Source organism: Malurus melanocephalus, unplaced genomic scaffold, assembly GCF_030028575.1.
Source record: "Malurus melanocephalus ecotype Western Australia unplaced genomic scaffold, MMel_1.1 scaffold_71, whole genome shotgun sequence".
Taxonomy (NCBI): domain Eukaryota; kingdom Metazoa; phylum Chordata; class Aves; order Passeriformes; family Maluridae; genus Malurus; species Malurus melanocephalus.
Window position 1 is genome coordinate 2026561 of NW_026623303.1, and position 13592 is coordinate 2040152.

Below are 13592 nucleotides of genomic sequence, written 5' to 3' on the forward strand. Positions count from 1 at the left end.
AAGGTGGTCTGTCTGTGCCTGATATTAGTGTTAATATCAACCTGTGTACAGGTGATTTTTTTCCTGTCTTACTGAATCAGCACTATTTCCCTAGAAGCAAATGGCTTCATTTGCTACACAGTAAGGCTCATATGAAACTGTTCAAGACAACAGTGCTACAAAGATAAAGCTGAGAGGGAGTGGGGTGTTCCTGGATAAATCATAAATGTCTGCCATCAAGCCAAACCAACAYACTGAACTGAAATGAAGAACAGTATAGAAATAACCTCGATGCTATAGAAGCATACTCAGAAGATGTAAAAATTAATCCTCTAATTCCCTTCTCTCTAGGCTAAAGACCTGCTGTGCCATGCAGAAGGAGCTCTTAAGGACCAGACTGCAAAGGGACTCCTGCCTGCTTGCTCTCAGGTTATACCTGAGGAACTGCTCAGTGTTTAGCGTGAAGACCCCACAAACACATCCAGAGGCCTGGTGCCCCCAGGGCTGCAGTTGCAATGCTTGTTGATACCACAGCCCCGGAGGCATCAGACCTCCTGGCTCGATTGCTCGCATGTGACATGCCCTGCTCACTGGGGAGAAGTTCCAGGGAGAGCTGGCGCTGAACAAGCAGCTGAAAAGCAAACCCAGATCCAGTTGTGCTGTTGAAATCAAATCTCCCACAGACAATTAACAGAAGCCAGAGGAAGTTTCTGGGATTTTTGTTTTTATAGCTTGGTTTGTCCTTTCTGGAGSTGAATTCACTAGCAGTAGAGTCAACTAAGAGTTTAGAAAAGCTTTGGAAAATGTCATTTTAGTTAAGGAAAAGCAACCTACCTCTCCTAAACCTCCCATCTCAAGCCTAAAATATACATGTTCAAGCTGTGCAGTTTTCAGTGAAGGAAAAAATGTGACTTRTTTGTTGCTTTCCTAGTATCTTGGGGGACACAATTTTTTTTTTACTAGAAACTCAAATCTGCACAGCTTCTTAATATCCTTTGGTGCATACACATGTATTTCAAAATAACTTTCTAGTAATTTTTAACAGATCTGGTTTTATGGAATATTAATTAATGGACTCTGGACTAAACTGGTACCCACAAGCAGAATTCTGCACTCTGGGAGAAAGGAAACCACCCTGGTCCCTAGTTTGTAATATGACTGAGGTAGAACTGAACAATACAAGATTAAACTTCCCAAGGGCATGTGGCCCCATGAAAAGACATTTTTCTCTAAAATGAATGATTTCAACTTAACGCAACTTCTTTTTAAAACTCATCGTCTGCCACATGGTAAGCCTCAAAGCTGCTTATTTAAAGGTTGTAAACATGATTAATTCTCATAGAACAACTAGCAAAAGTTCAGCAAGAGTCTCCATTGCAATATCACATTTGTCTACAGGCCAGTTAAGTTGAGTAGTTTCTCAGAAGTCAAAGTGGTTTAGAAAGTTATCCAAACAACAAGAACAGCTTTTGTATTTACATCCGTACAAAAACCCATTGATGTTTCTACTGATCAGAATGCGAATTGCTGATTCATTCTGATCTCTCCCCCCACCCCCTTAACAATTGCTTTTCCCACAAATTCTTTCTCTGTATTTTATGCTGAAGTGAAAATTAAAGAAAGGGGGTTAACTTTGATACTGRGTGCAAGTAATAGCTGAAACAATCTACTAGAATTAAAATCTGTTACAGCCAAGGCAAATCAATCAGGAAGGSAGAGACACGGTAACAACTTCTGAGCATACAGTAGGTAATTGCCTCTTAGAGAGAGGCAGCAGTGCTGCTCTTGGCAGAAGCTGCCCCATCTCTTGCAGGGATGATAGAGCATGGATGTGCTCCACATCACAACCTGCTTGTCTAAGGCAGTTGTTGGGAAGAAGAGGGGCTCATTGGTCCCTAGCAGCTGCTCTGAACTACAGTGGGGTAAGGTGCTGAAGAGGAGGGTGAACATCTGGGGTCAGTAAAGTCTAACTCAGCCCATGTAGCTTAGCTTGATATGCCCATGTGAGCAGTCCTGATCTTTTACCTTGCTCCTTTCCTTGTCACTCTCATGGAAAACAGATGTGGAATGTCTTGTTATTTAGATTAAAAGTGCCACTTCTGACACAAAGCCATGGCTAAAGATGACGTGACAAATAGGAKACAGCAAACTCCCAAGTGTTATGATGTGCACACGTTCCTTATTAGCAGTTACACGTTTTCTTCATTTCAGTTCTTGTGACAGAGCTCAGAGCTTATATACAGCCAGACATCTAATCTACTGATTACCAACTGCTTCACATATGCTAGTGTGTAATTCCTACAGGCCTCTGAAATCAGATTTGTCTCAATTATTCATTATTTAAAAGTCAAAAATAATCAGATTCCACAGGAATCTGACAATCCTCTAGCTGGGCTTGGTTTAACAAGCCACTGCACCTTTTAGCGAATGTTAGTTCTGTTTCTAAAGAAACCAATGGTTTATCTGTAGCTTCCACCAGCATAAATTAAAAGACCTCAAAGCACTGCAAGTGACATGCTGAGGCCTCAACAGGCAGGATACTGTTGAGAAATSAGAGGACACAGTGAAATATCTTTTCGTGTAAGAAGCAAATGCAAAACACTTGCGGCTTCAGTATAACGGTTTTTCTCTGGCACAACATGGAAACAGGAAAGGCAAATGATAATTGGTGAAAAAACATAACAAAAAAGACACAGGTTCCGGGAATTTTGCATTAGACAAATGTGATTCATGGAGCTCACATCAATGCAGTATAATCCTGGCTGTTTGGAAACCTGAGTTTCCCCTTTGATGGGCTTGTTGTTTAAATTCCCAGAGACTGGTGTGCATTTCAAGCATTATTATAAATAACATCCACTCTTTAGAGGCCAATAAGGGCTTTAGTTGCATTTTTAAACACTTGTATATGAATAGTCTTGTTAGTAAGTTTTTCCATTCATCTCTAGGCTGCATGTGGTTTTTGCTTATGAAGCACTGGTGCTTTGTTTTGTAGCCATAAAGAACTATTCCAAGAATACTAGCTTTTTAGAAACTTTTTCATTCCAGACTTGTTGCCCTCAGAGAATTTAAACCCTCCCCCTTCTGCCTTCTGTTCCCAGTTAGTGAGCTACATAAGGTAATCCAGAAAGATGCTGGACCAGAATTTCAACAAATGGCATTATGTAAGGTAATGACATTTTGGTCACCTATGCTATAAATTTCACAATAAAAGTAGGCTACAACCAACAGYGAATCTATGCTAACAGAGGAATGGTTTCCACAAAATGCATGGATTTGACTGTTTCAATCTGACTTATGTGACCTTGATTACACCTGTCAGAAGGGGGAAGCAGCCAGGGGGATTTCACATCTTATCATTGAAGCCCATGATGTTCTTCAATATGTGAATGCTCTACATGCCTCCAAATGAAATTCAGAATTGCACAAGTATAAAAACAGCAATAAATAYGAGATAAAAACAACAAAAGATTCTTGGCTTCGCTTTTTGTGTTAAAGTTTTCTAAAAACATAGTCTGTAAACAAAGAAAACAAAATGGTTCTGGAGGGGAAATTAGGCAGAAGCTGACCAATTTTGTAGCTGAGAATGGCACAAGGGTTTCTTTGTCTGACAGTGTTGTGTTAAGACTGGTTAGTGCATTGCAGAAGCACTGATCTGGTATTYCACAAGAGTCTGAACAGAGATTTATAAAAACTACAGCTAAAGATCCATTTTTTCCAAAACATCTGGATTTCCATATACTGCATTTAGGTAAGAAGTACCTATAAAATGTGGACTACCTTCAGTTGTAAAGCACATYCATGAGAAATCACTGAGTCTGTGCAGATGATGTTCATCCTGAAACATGCCATCCACTACTTTAAGCTAGTCTGGTTTGCTCCAGGGYTGAACCAGAAAGCACTGTGGCTCCTTCTGAGCCAGGGGAGTCAGGATCCTGCTGGAATCAGTGCTCCCAGGGTTCAGGCTGGCATGTCTTTTGGCAGCTGGCATCACTCTTTGGTGATGCTCAGAGCATAATTTTTACATTGATCTATACATTCCAAAACCTGATGGTAGCAGGCACTTCTGTGACAGACCATGCCCATGTTTCACTTGTACCCACAGTGAAACCAAGGAGCTTTTAGATGAGTGAATTCCCATCCAACCTTGACTCCTTTTCCAAATACAGAAACTCAGTGTTTGGCCCCTGATTTGCAATGGGTGGTGAAAAAACACTACTGGGGTTTTGCACAGCTCAAATGCCGTGGTCAAAGTGGTGATGACAAACCTGTATCAGCTGGGCTGCGCTCTCTGGACTGCCATARCGATGGTCGTGCCCGTTGATGGCCAGCACCCGGTCGTTCTCCTGCAGCTGTCCGTCACGGGCAGCCATGCCACCTTCCAGCAAGTTGAAAATAAATACCCCTGGCTCGTCGGCCTTGCGGACCAGCTTTATTCCCAGCTGCTCGTCTGGACTGCTCTTGTTTAGCACAACATGGAAGCTGTCATCCCTATTGCAGTGAGCATCAAGGGAAAGTCCGCTGTTTCGGCATCGATACCTCTGCTCTCGGAGCACCGTCAGTCGGAGCACGTGGCAGGGTTGCTTCAGGATTGACAGCGCATAGTTGTGAGGCACATTTTTGATGTCCATGCCATTTACCTGGAAGAGAGATGTGTAAATCAGCAGCAGAAAGTCAGTCTATTCTGAGTCRGCACTGGGGAGGGCAGATCTATTTACACAGATGTCTTCATATGAAGTGACATGTGCTATTTCAAACTGTGTCACACAGGAGGCCAAGTTTGTGGTGCAGAACAATCTTCCCCCCAAGGAAAGGATGAGCTGCACACACAGTTTCTGCCCTTTTTCTTCCCCTTTCTCCCTGATAGTCTTCAGACATACAGGTTGGTTTTYATCTTTCTTATTGCTCTTTCCCAAGCTTCAATATCCTTTCATATATCTTAGTTTTATTCCACTGGCTTCTGATTTTGAACTGCCTTGCCAGCCTTTCCTTTCACTCCCATTGCTTTCCTGCTGTTTCTCTTCTTGATTATGTCCCAGCTGTTCTAGGTACAGTAAAAAAAAATGTTCCTCATAAATGAATCTCTAATTAAAAAGCAGGAAAGAGCCTCAAGTATAAATTTAAATGCCCTGGATATTTACTAACAATTAGCCTGATTTACCACACCAGAGAATCAGACTTTCCTTTTTTTCTCAGTGTTTTTCAGGTAAGATTTAATTTCCAGGTAATATTTAATTAAAATACTGCATAACTACCACTTTTTAAATTTGGCTGGGGGAAGAGAGAGAAAAAAAGAGCTTCCAGTCAGTCTTGTCATGTTCATATGTATAAGAGTGACTAGACATTGCTAAATGAAAACCAGTTGTAAGATTGTATTTCATCACTAGCTAGAAAACCCGAATCAGACAAGTTATTTCCATGTAGCTTTGCATTGCTCAGGTTGAACAATTTAAATATTAAAAAACATCTCCAAAACTGAACAGAAATACTCCCAAGTATGAACAAAAGCATTTGGCTGGTGTTTGCTTTTGCAGATTGCCTRTTTGGGTACAACAGGGCTGTTCCTGCTGCAGCCTGGTGGGGAGGACTGCACCCAGAGCAGACACCGCTAAACTAAGTTGCTACCTTGGGTACCACAAACAGCATGAACTGCACTGGGAGTGGCTGAAATTCACAGAAATCCTTGGTAAATCCCTGGGTAGTCAGCCATGGCTGGGAAGAGCTAGGCTGGGCCTGTCCATGCTACAGTCACAGCTTCATTGTGCAGTTTGGATGTGCCCTGCAGGAACAGCTTCATCTTAGTGATGCCATTAACTCTGCAGCTCTGTGCTGGCGCCAGGACAAAAAGCCTCTCTGAAACACACAGTTGGGTGGTGGATGCTTATMCAGCTGCTGCCTGGAACCACCATCCAGAAGCATTTTTATACACTGCTAGAGTGAAACATGCCCACATTGTGATCCTGGAAATCCCTTTGGCCAARTCTGTCTGACACAAAGCAGAAGGCATGGCACAACCTTGGCATGCCTCAGCTAAAGCCAGGAAATCATAGTGCCTTCAAATGGTGCTCAGAACTTTAGAACATCTTTCTGCATGCAACATTGCAAATGTTGTCATGATTCTTTGTCAGGCCATATTTTTTGTTTTTTATATAAAAATATATATTTACCTCTACAGTACTGTACCTTTAGTATCATGTCTCCAGGCAGCAATCTTCCATCTCTGGCAATCACCCCATCTCGATAAATATGCTGTATAATAATGTGAACCAAAGGGGTCTCACTGCCTCCCACAATCCTAATGGCCAGATTTTCATGGGGATCGGTACGGCTGATCTTAATRCAGGTAATTTCCCCATCTGGAATCAGGTGATACAACCTGGGAAAACCTGAAAATGCATATTGTAGGTATTTATTTGACAACACAGCTTTGCTTTGTTGAAACATGCACTGCACAACCTCAAGTACCTGCCAGTTAGTCAAGCTAAGTTTCATGCATGGATGGGATTTATAGTAAGTGGGGAGGAAAGGATAGGTAAGCTTGCTGAATAGACTTGAAGGGATCTTTTTACAATTAATATATTCAAATTTCCTTTTTCCCCCCACAAAATACATCCTTAAACCTCTGACGTATTCCAGATAGATGAAACTTACTTAAAAACAGTAATACACATCAGTATTTTAAGGGAATAAAATACATTTTTAGTCACCAGAGACACCTCAGAACCAAGCCACAGTTTCTTGCTGTCCCTAGAACAGATAGGAATGGGCACCTCAACAAACATCCAYCCCTGCTGTGCTGGGTTGTAAAACAGTCTCACTGGTGGCATCCCAGGCTGCCTTGTTTTCTCCATTTTTGGTGCCACAGTGGAGGACTGGGCCTTTGCCTTGTGACATCCAAGGAAGTCTTTTATTTAGCTTTAGCTAACAGAAAGACCAGATTTTTTTGACAACCCAAGGCACACAGTAGTGTATCTACCAGATCCCTCTCCTTTCATCCCTGCTTGAACTCTAGGAAACAGGAATGAGTGGCTCTTACTGCTATGTATCTGTATTAAAACCACATTATGCTGAAAGTACGTGGAGGGAAAGATCTCTGCTGGCCCTGGCACTCTGGCTGTGGGGAGGAGGGACTAATGGTGGGAAGGGATCCTTTTTGTATTTATAATGCACTGGATAAAAGTATTCTCTTTCAAACCCTGCTTTTCAGCTGGCATGTCTAATTTCACAACATGTCACTAATACTTTCTTTCCTTCTAGGTCAATTCAAAATCTAATCCATATTCAGCAGTGAGTAAAATTGAAGTAAAAGCAGCAGTGAATTTTCCAACACAGGCGTATCAGCCTTAAATTATTTTGAATCCCCAACAGCTGAGAGAAAGCTTTTGAACTTTTTGCATGAGTCCAATCCAATGTTTATATGACAAACCTGTAAGTCAAAAAATTAACCACTAATATTTTTTCAATAATGTGTTTTAGAAATGAAAGTACAGTGACTGTTATTGAATAGTGGTTAAGTGTAAAATGAAATTTAACAGACCAGTATCTGAGATAGAATAAATATTTGCTACTGCAGAATTAGCAGGCAACAAAACAGCGAGGCACCAAAACCTTCTGGGAGAAAGCAAGGGGAAAGAAAGAACAGGAAAAAAGATATTGAGAATACCATGTTGCATCCCTTACCGCTTCTTTGATCATATGCTCTTCAGGGTGGGAAGCTGTCCTCCTCCACGTCTGTAAAAAGCACTTACCGGTAGGACAGACTTGACTTTGTGYTTTTACAGACTTGACAGGCAATGAAAGTCTGTCTAGATAACGACACATCCTTTACCAACCTAATACTCAACTATTCACTTACTAACAGTACTCAACCATTCATTCTTGTAATAGCAGTTTCTGGGCTAATACATGTTTACTTCAATTTTGCCGGCAATTTTTATTGTCTTAGGAATGGAAGGTGCTTAATTTCCCCTATGCTCCTCTATTTTTTAAACGCTATTTGCTCAGCTTGTAATTTGTTCAATTCTCTCTAGCCTGAAGGGTGATCACTTGATCTAAATCCAGGCATCTAAGTCAAATGCACAATTTGATGATCTACTTATTCTGACTTCCTTTGTAATGCACAGGCACCCAAAGGGAGTGATTCCYGTGCTAAATCACCCCTGCAAGTGCCAAACATTCCCCACTGCTATGTAAAAGAGGCAATTAACTCTGGCATCTCAGTGGGATGCTTGAAGTCAGACAATACAAATATTCCTCAAAAATCACCAACAGCCTGATCCCCAATTTCACACTCTCAGTGCCGCTACAAGGGCAGTTATATGTAAAAATACAAATGACAGTGATGATACCTAGATCATCCCTGAATGCAAATAAATTAATATACATATATATATTGAAGACTACCAAAACAGTGCTATAATAGAACTACTTCTATTATAATTACTCACTTCACATCATAACAAACTATGCTTTTTGACTCTGATGTTCATTTTATCACAGCTCATTCTGAAAGATTTTCTAAAGGAATTACCCAGTTACATTTCTCCTCCATGGAAATTTGTGGACTGAACAAGGTATTGACACTCATGTTATTTCAGTCTGAAATTATCACAGAGCAAAAGCAGGGCAACGTGGCAGTGAACAAGTCTCTACACTTGCACAAGTCTTACCTGTATCTTTACATAAGTATGAACAAATATAGGTTTCTTTGCATCTTGAACAATGCCTTACATGGTTTGTTACCTCTTGCAGTGGCATTTGACTGACTTTCAATATGACTTTATGCAGATTCTTTTAGAGGAATTTTTAATGTCTAATTTTCTTCTGATATGTACAGCCTACAACAAAACAAATATTTCCAAGACATTTTCCTTGCATGTCTGCCAGTCTCATGCTATTCTTTTACAGTTAGCATGCTGTACTGCCTCATTTCCTGTCTTCATTTGATTTGTATTCTTTATCAAATATAATTAATAAACAGAACCATCTTCTCCTCAGATGGCAACCAAAATAACTCCATGATGCATTAATTTCTGGTCTCTTCATTGAAGGTGTGCCTCTTGTTTTCATCCAACACATATACATGGACATTTACATACTGTTGTAAGTAAAAGGCCAAGGCTTATTTTGATAAACTAACAGCAAGTTTGGCAATCTAAATATATAAACTACAGAAACATGCTTCTTTTTAAATAAGAAAACTCACAACTGATCTTTCACCAAACAGTCTGCACACATTRTGTGCAGTTTGATCAAAACTTACCATGCCTAAGTCAAGATGATGCCATGTCTAGAAAGCAATGTCCTCAAACTAATTTTTTTAATGTAGATGCCATACCCAGAAAAGGTGGACCCTGGTTCAGCACCTGGTTATACATATTCCATACAGTGACTGGGACCTCAGCAGTCAGACTTAAAGGATTCCAACTGAGTTGAGGGCTTGCACTCTTCAGATATATATATATATATATATATAGATATAGATATATAGATATATAGATATAGATATATATAGATATATATAGATATATATAGATATATATAGATATAAATATACATATAATGCCTGTGGTGAGGCTGGAGTATCCTTTTTCAGAGACTCCATTTTCCAGCCCTTACACTTTTATTTAGAATTCTCCATTTTGTTTGGTCAGGTTTTCCAGAGCAGGAAAACCCAGGAGTATTGCATACCTTTCTTTACCATTTTATATTTCCAGTCCTTAAATATCGAAGAGCTGCTGAATCTATAAAGAAGGGAACTTTCTGTCTTGTTTTTGATGTTTCTTCCAGGTGTTCCCACAGAGTGCTGTGTWTTTGTCACGGGGGGTTGTATGGAGCATTCTGAATCTGTCAATATAATAACATGTCACCTGCATTCAGAAAGATTGTGTGGGCTTTTTTCTCAAGCAGTATTCTCTTAATATTAATGTCCAATTTTATTGATATTTTCAAACATCCCATTATGGTAACAACATAGGAGAGACCAGGTTTGCACAGCAAACTGCACTTATCTGGTACAGTGCGGGACACCGAGCATTTGTTAATATAGTGGCCATGATAGAATATTACAACATTTTAAATATGCTTAAGTATGCTTACTATTTTTTCCCATAGTTTATAATATTTAAAATAGTGTTCCTTCAGTGCTCAAGTTTCTGCTGATTTCTGTGTGTATCATGCTCCTTCCAACAGTGCTGCCACAAGGGTAACTTCTTCCTTCATTCCCRGGATTCTGTGTGACAATGTGCAATGTTTGTTGTGACTCTTGAGTCCAGATGAATCAAAGGTCACTGTAAACAAAACTTGTAACTCTAGTTGCAAGTCCTCAGTTGATCAGGCAGTCTGACTAATGTGAGGTGCCAGCTCACCCCCACAAATAGGACTATCTGCAGGAAAACACACTCATGCTTCCCAGCATCTGGACACCAGAATTTAAATTAAGCTTGTGTAACCTAGTCTTGGAAAATTCAYGTGTCTGTGAATGTCACATGCCCTTGTGCTGGTGGAGAAGTTGATTCTGCAGCTTTTCCTTCCCAGTGGATTTTCATTTATCATTTCATTCTCCCAGAGGTTTGCCATCATTTTGATTTAATGCCTTCCATTAATTCTCCAGTGATGCTGCTCTGGTGGAGGGGCAGGTAGAAGGCATTGCCAGTTCTAATATCTCTTCTTGCGTCTGGACATTCCTCTCCCCAGGGGGGTCCCAAAAGAACTAAAATGAAGCTGTAGCCGAGTTGACTGTGTCTCTAAAGAATTGTGACTCTCTTATTTACAGCAGACAAATTTATCAGTCTGCACTAGAGGAAATGCTACAATCTCTTTCTTCTGGAATTTGCCTGGCTCATTGTTCCAGAGCAGAGTACTTTGAAGCAGTTCAGTAGCAGCTGTTTTGGGGAATCAGAATGGCAACTGAATCAAATCTGAGAAAAATAGGAACAGTGTGGGATTTCTGTGGGGTGCAGCCTTGCTGAGACAGAAGTTGGCTGCACYGGTTTGTCCTGGGGCTGGATAAACAACTTTTTTTTTTTTCTCTGCAGGTAGAGAGCCTTAATGCCATGAAATGGTTGATACCATGTGTGTTTCACTTACCTTCTTTTTCTTCATGTACCTTTCCAAACACTGAAGTATTCATATCTATCTATTCTATCTAATCTATCTAATCTACCAATCTAATCTATCATAGATATGTACATGTATATATATATATCTCAAAAATACAACAGGGCTCACATTGTACAAGAGGGAAGTACAGGAGGGAAGACTATTCTGTGGTTTTGCCAGTGCCTGCTGGGGCTGCCTTGGTTTTGACTAATGCAAAGCAATAACAGATGGTAGAACTGCATCCACCACAAGACTGAGTTTGACTTTGAATAACATTTGCCATCTTCAAGCAATCATAAATTATATTTCTTTTACAATGCCTTGACTGAAAAAAGAAATCAATTAATGTTTTTGAAAGTCAGAAACAGCTCTTTTACTGTAAAATTGTATAGAGATTTTTTCAATTGTACCTGCATATTCTTTCTTCCTAAAACATTGGCTGGTTTACAGTTTGTATTTGTAGATCAGTTTGAATAAAGAGTATTAATATCTACAGTCTTTCTTGGAACTGAATTTAAAGTGTAAAGCCAAACCAAGAGCCCAGTGATACAAATAAGCATAGCAAAGCTGGAGTTGTCTTTGCTTGGCGATATTTTATCATTTAGATAGATTGTCAAGGTCATTTACACTAGCAGATTTAGTCAGAAGATATTACATCTTACATGCATCAGCGCCATAAGCATCCCTGTCACCTTCCCTCACATCTCAGAAAGAAACTCTTTCTTTTAAACTTTCTAAACTTATACTTCAGACCTGGAAAGCTATTTGTGGCTGTAAATGCTGTTAATGAAATTGCTCCCAGGTAAATATCACAAGCTTGGGTACTAACTACAGACAAATATTTCTTTGCATGGGTTTTTATAAACACAAAAATATTAAAAAAGAGAAAGTCTTAACACCTCCATCTCCCAAATATGTTCTCATTAGTGTTTGTACTTTTCATTCACCTCTAACATTTTCCTTAGTTTGGACATTTAAAAACTCTCTACTGAAAATGTCACAAAAACATTTAAACAGAGAAACAAAGAAAGCCTGAATCATTTATATCCAAAATGAACACATATAACATTGTTTAAACAAATCAAACCACAGGACACAAACATAAATGGTGAAGTAATCTTCACAGTGCAGGATGACTACTAGCTTCAGGTAYAAGATAACATTAGACTGTAACTATTTCTCTGTTGTAATTGTAACAGAAACACATTTGATATTATACATAATATTTTACAATGTCCCTGTGTGTCAAAGGAATTTACCAAAGCCGGTACTGGATTCAGCTTCAAGTTTAGCAGAATTTGAATATTTTCTCTCCCACATCAAAATGTATTTTGTCTTGCACCCTCACAGTCATATTGCAACTGAKCACTGGCTCAACAAACATAGTAGCTTCAGATTAAAGACACCTACACACTCRGCATGAAGGGCTGCTGAAGGCTAATACATAGGTTCTTGTTATGGTGTTCTTTCTCAGACCTCCTTTGACTGAAATACAGGCAAAACATAGATTAAAAAGAGACATTCGAACTAAGATGGGGGAATCCTGAAAACTGGAGCCAGATGAATTGCACACTGAGCTTTGCCAGATGATCTTACCACTCTTTTATTAAGAAGAGGTTATCAGCAAGAAGGGGTTGTACCACTCTGTGCTCACAGTGAGGCTGGCATAGTCTAAGCTTTATTCTACTCGTGCACTGACTAAACCTGGTGAGGAAAGGGGTCACCAGAGAGCTGGTGAGGTGCTGTCCAATCTCCTGGAGCAATGGGTCATGGCTGAGATGTGTTCTCAGATGGTCCCAGACATGAACTTGCGAAACTTTGGGCAAGGCAGCAGCAGCTTTCACACTGGGTTTGGGGACCTCTGAAGTCAGGAACCATCCATTCACCACCATAGGAGCATCTCCATGCCCAGGAGAGCGGCATGACAATGGTGAGACAGACACACAGGGCTCCCTTTTCGTCAATAGCAAGACCTTTAGTTAGCACAGGGCAGAGCATACAGCAGCTACCCCTAAAGATTCACCAACAGCTCTAATCAGAAGTCTAGCTGCAGACTGCTCAGAGCAGCTGAGGATTAAAAAAAAAAAAATAAAAAAAGAAAACATACAGCACTGGAGAAGAAAAACAGCTTCCAGCTGGCAAAATGATAACTGCTACAGAAAAAAGTACATTCATTTCCTCCTCTAACAAGAAGAAACAGAGAAAGCCTTTGAAATGCCATTACAGAAAGGACCTGTTGCAAAAGACTGAATAGAAATCTTTGTTCAAGTTGTGTTGATATTGCTGCAAATTACTTGCTTGCATTTTTTTAAAGATCAAATTCCAGAACTGTGTAATCAAAATGCATTCTTTGCAAATATAATTAATAAAATAATTTAGGTACCCAGCTCCTATGATCTCATACTTAAGAGTAACTGCTTATTTAGTAATTATATGCCTACCTGTTTTTTCCAGTGCAGCAGAATACATTTGGAAGTTTACTGGCATGCTTGGTGCAGAGGAATGAAACCACAAGC

The 13592-nt window shown here is 39.9% G+C and overlaps 1 protein-coding gene across 9 annotated transcripts in view; it reads right to left on the reverse strand.

Annotated features, from left to right (window-relative positions):
- Positions 1 to 13592, reverse strand: part of LNX1 (ligand of numb-protein X 1) — a 148615-nt gene that overhangs the window by 17412 nt on the left and 117611 nt on the right. For 7 of the 9 annotated variants that reach the window (XM_057366805.1, XM_057366806.1, XM_057366803.1 and 4 more), the window contains 3 exons: positions 9667 to 9822; positions 6160 to 6362; positions 4245 to 4616 (listed from right to left, as the gene is read on the reverse strand). In XM_057366805.1, the coding sequence (XP_057222788.1) occupies positions 4245 to 4616; positions 6160 to 6362; positions 9667 to 9822 (731 nt within the window). The remainder of the gene's footprint in view (positions 1 to 4244; positions 4617 to 6159; positions 6363 to 9666; positions 9823 to 13592) is intronic. The other 2 variants (XM_057366807.1, XM_057366809.1) reach the window with 1 other exon arrangement.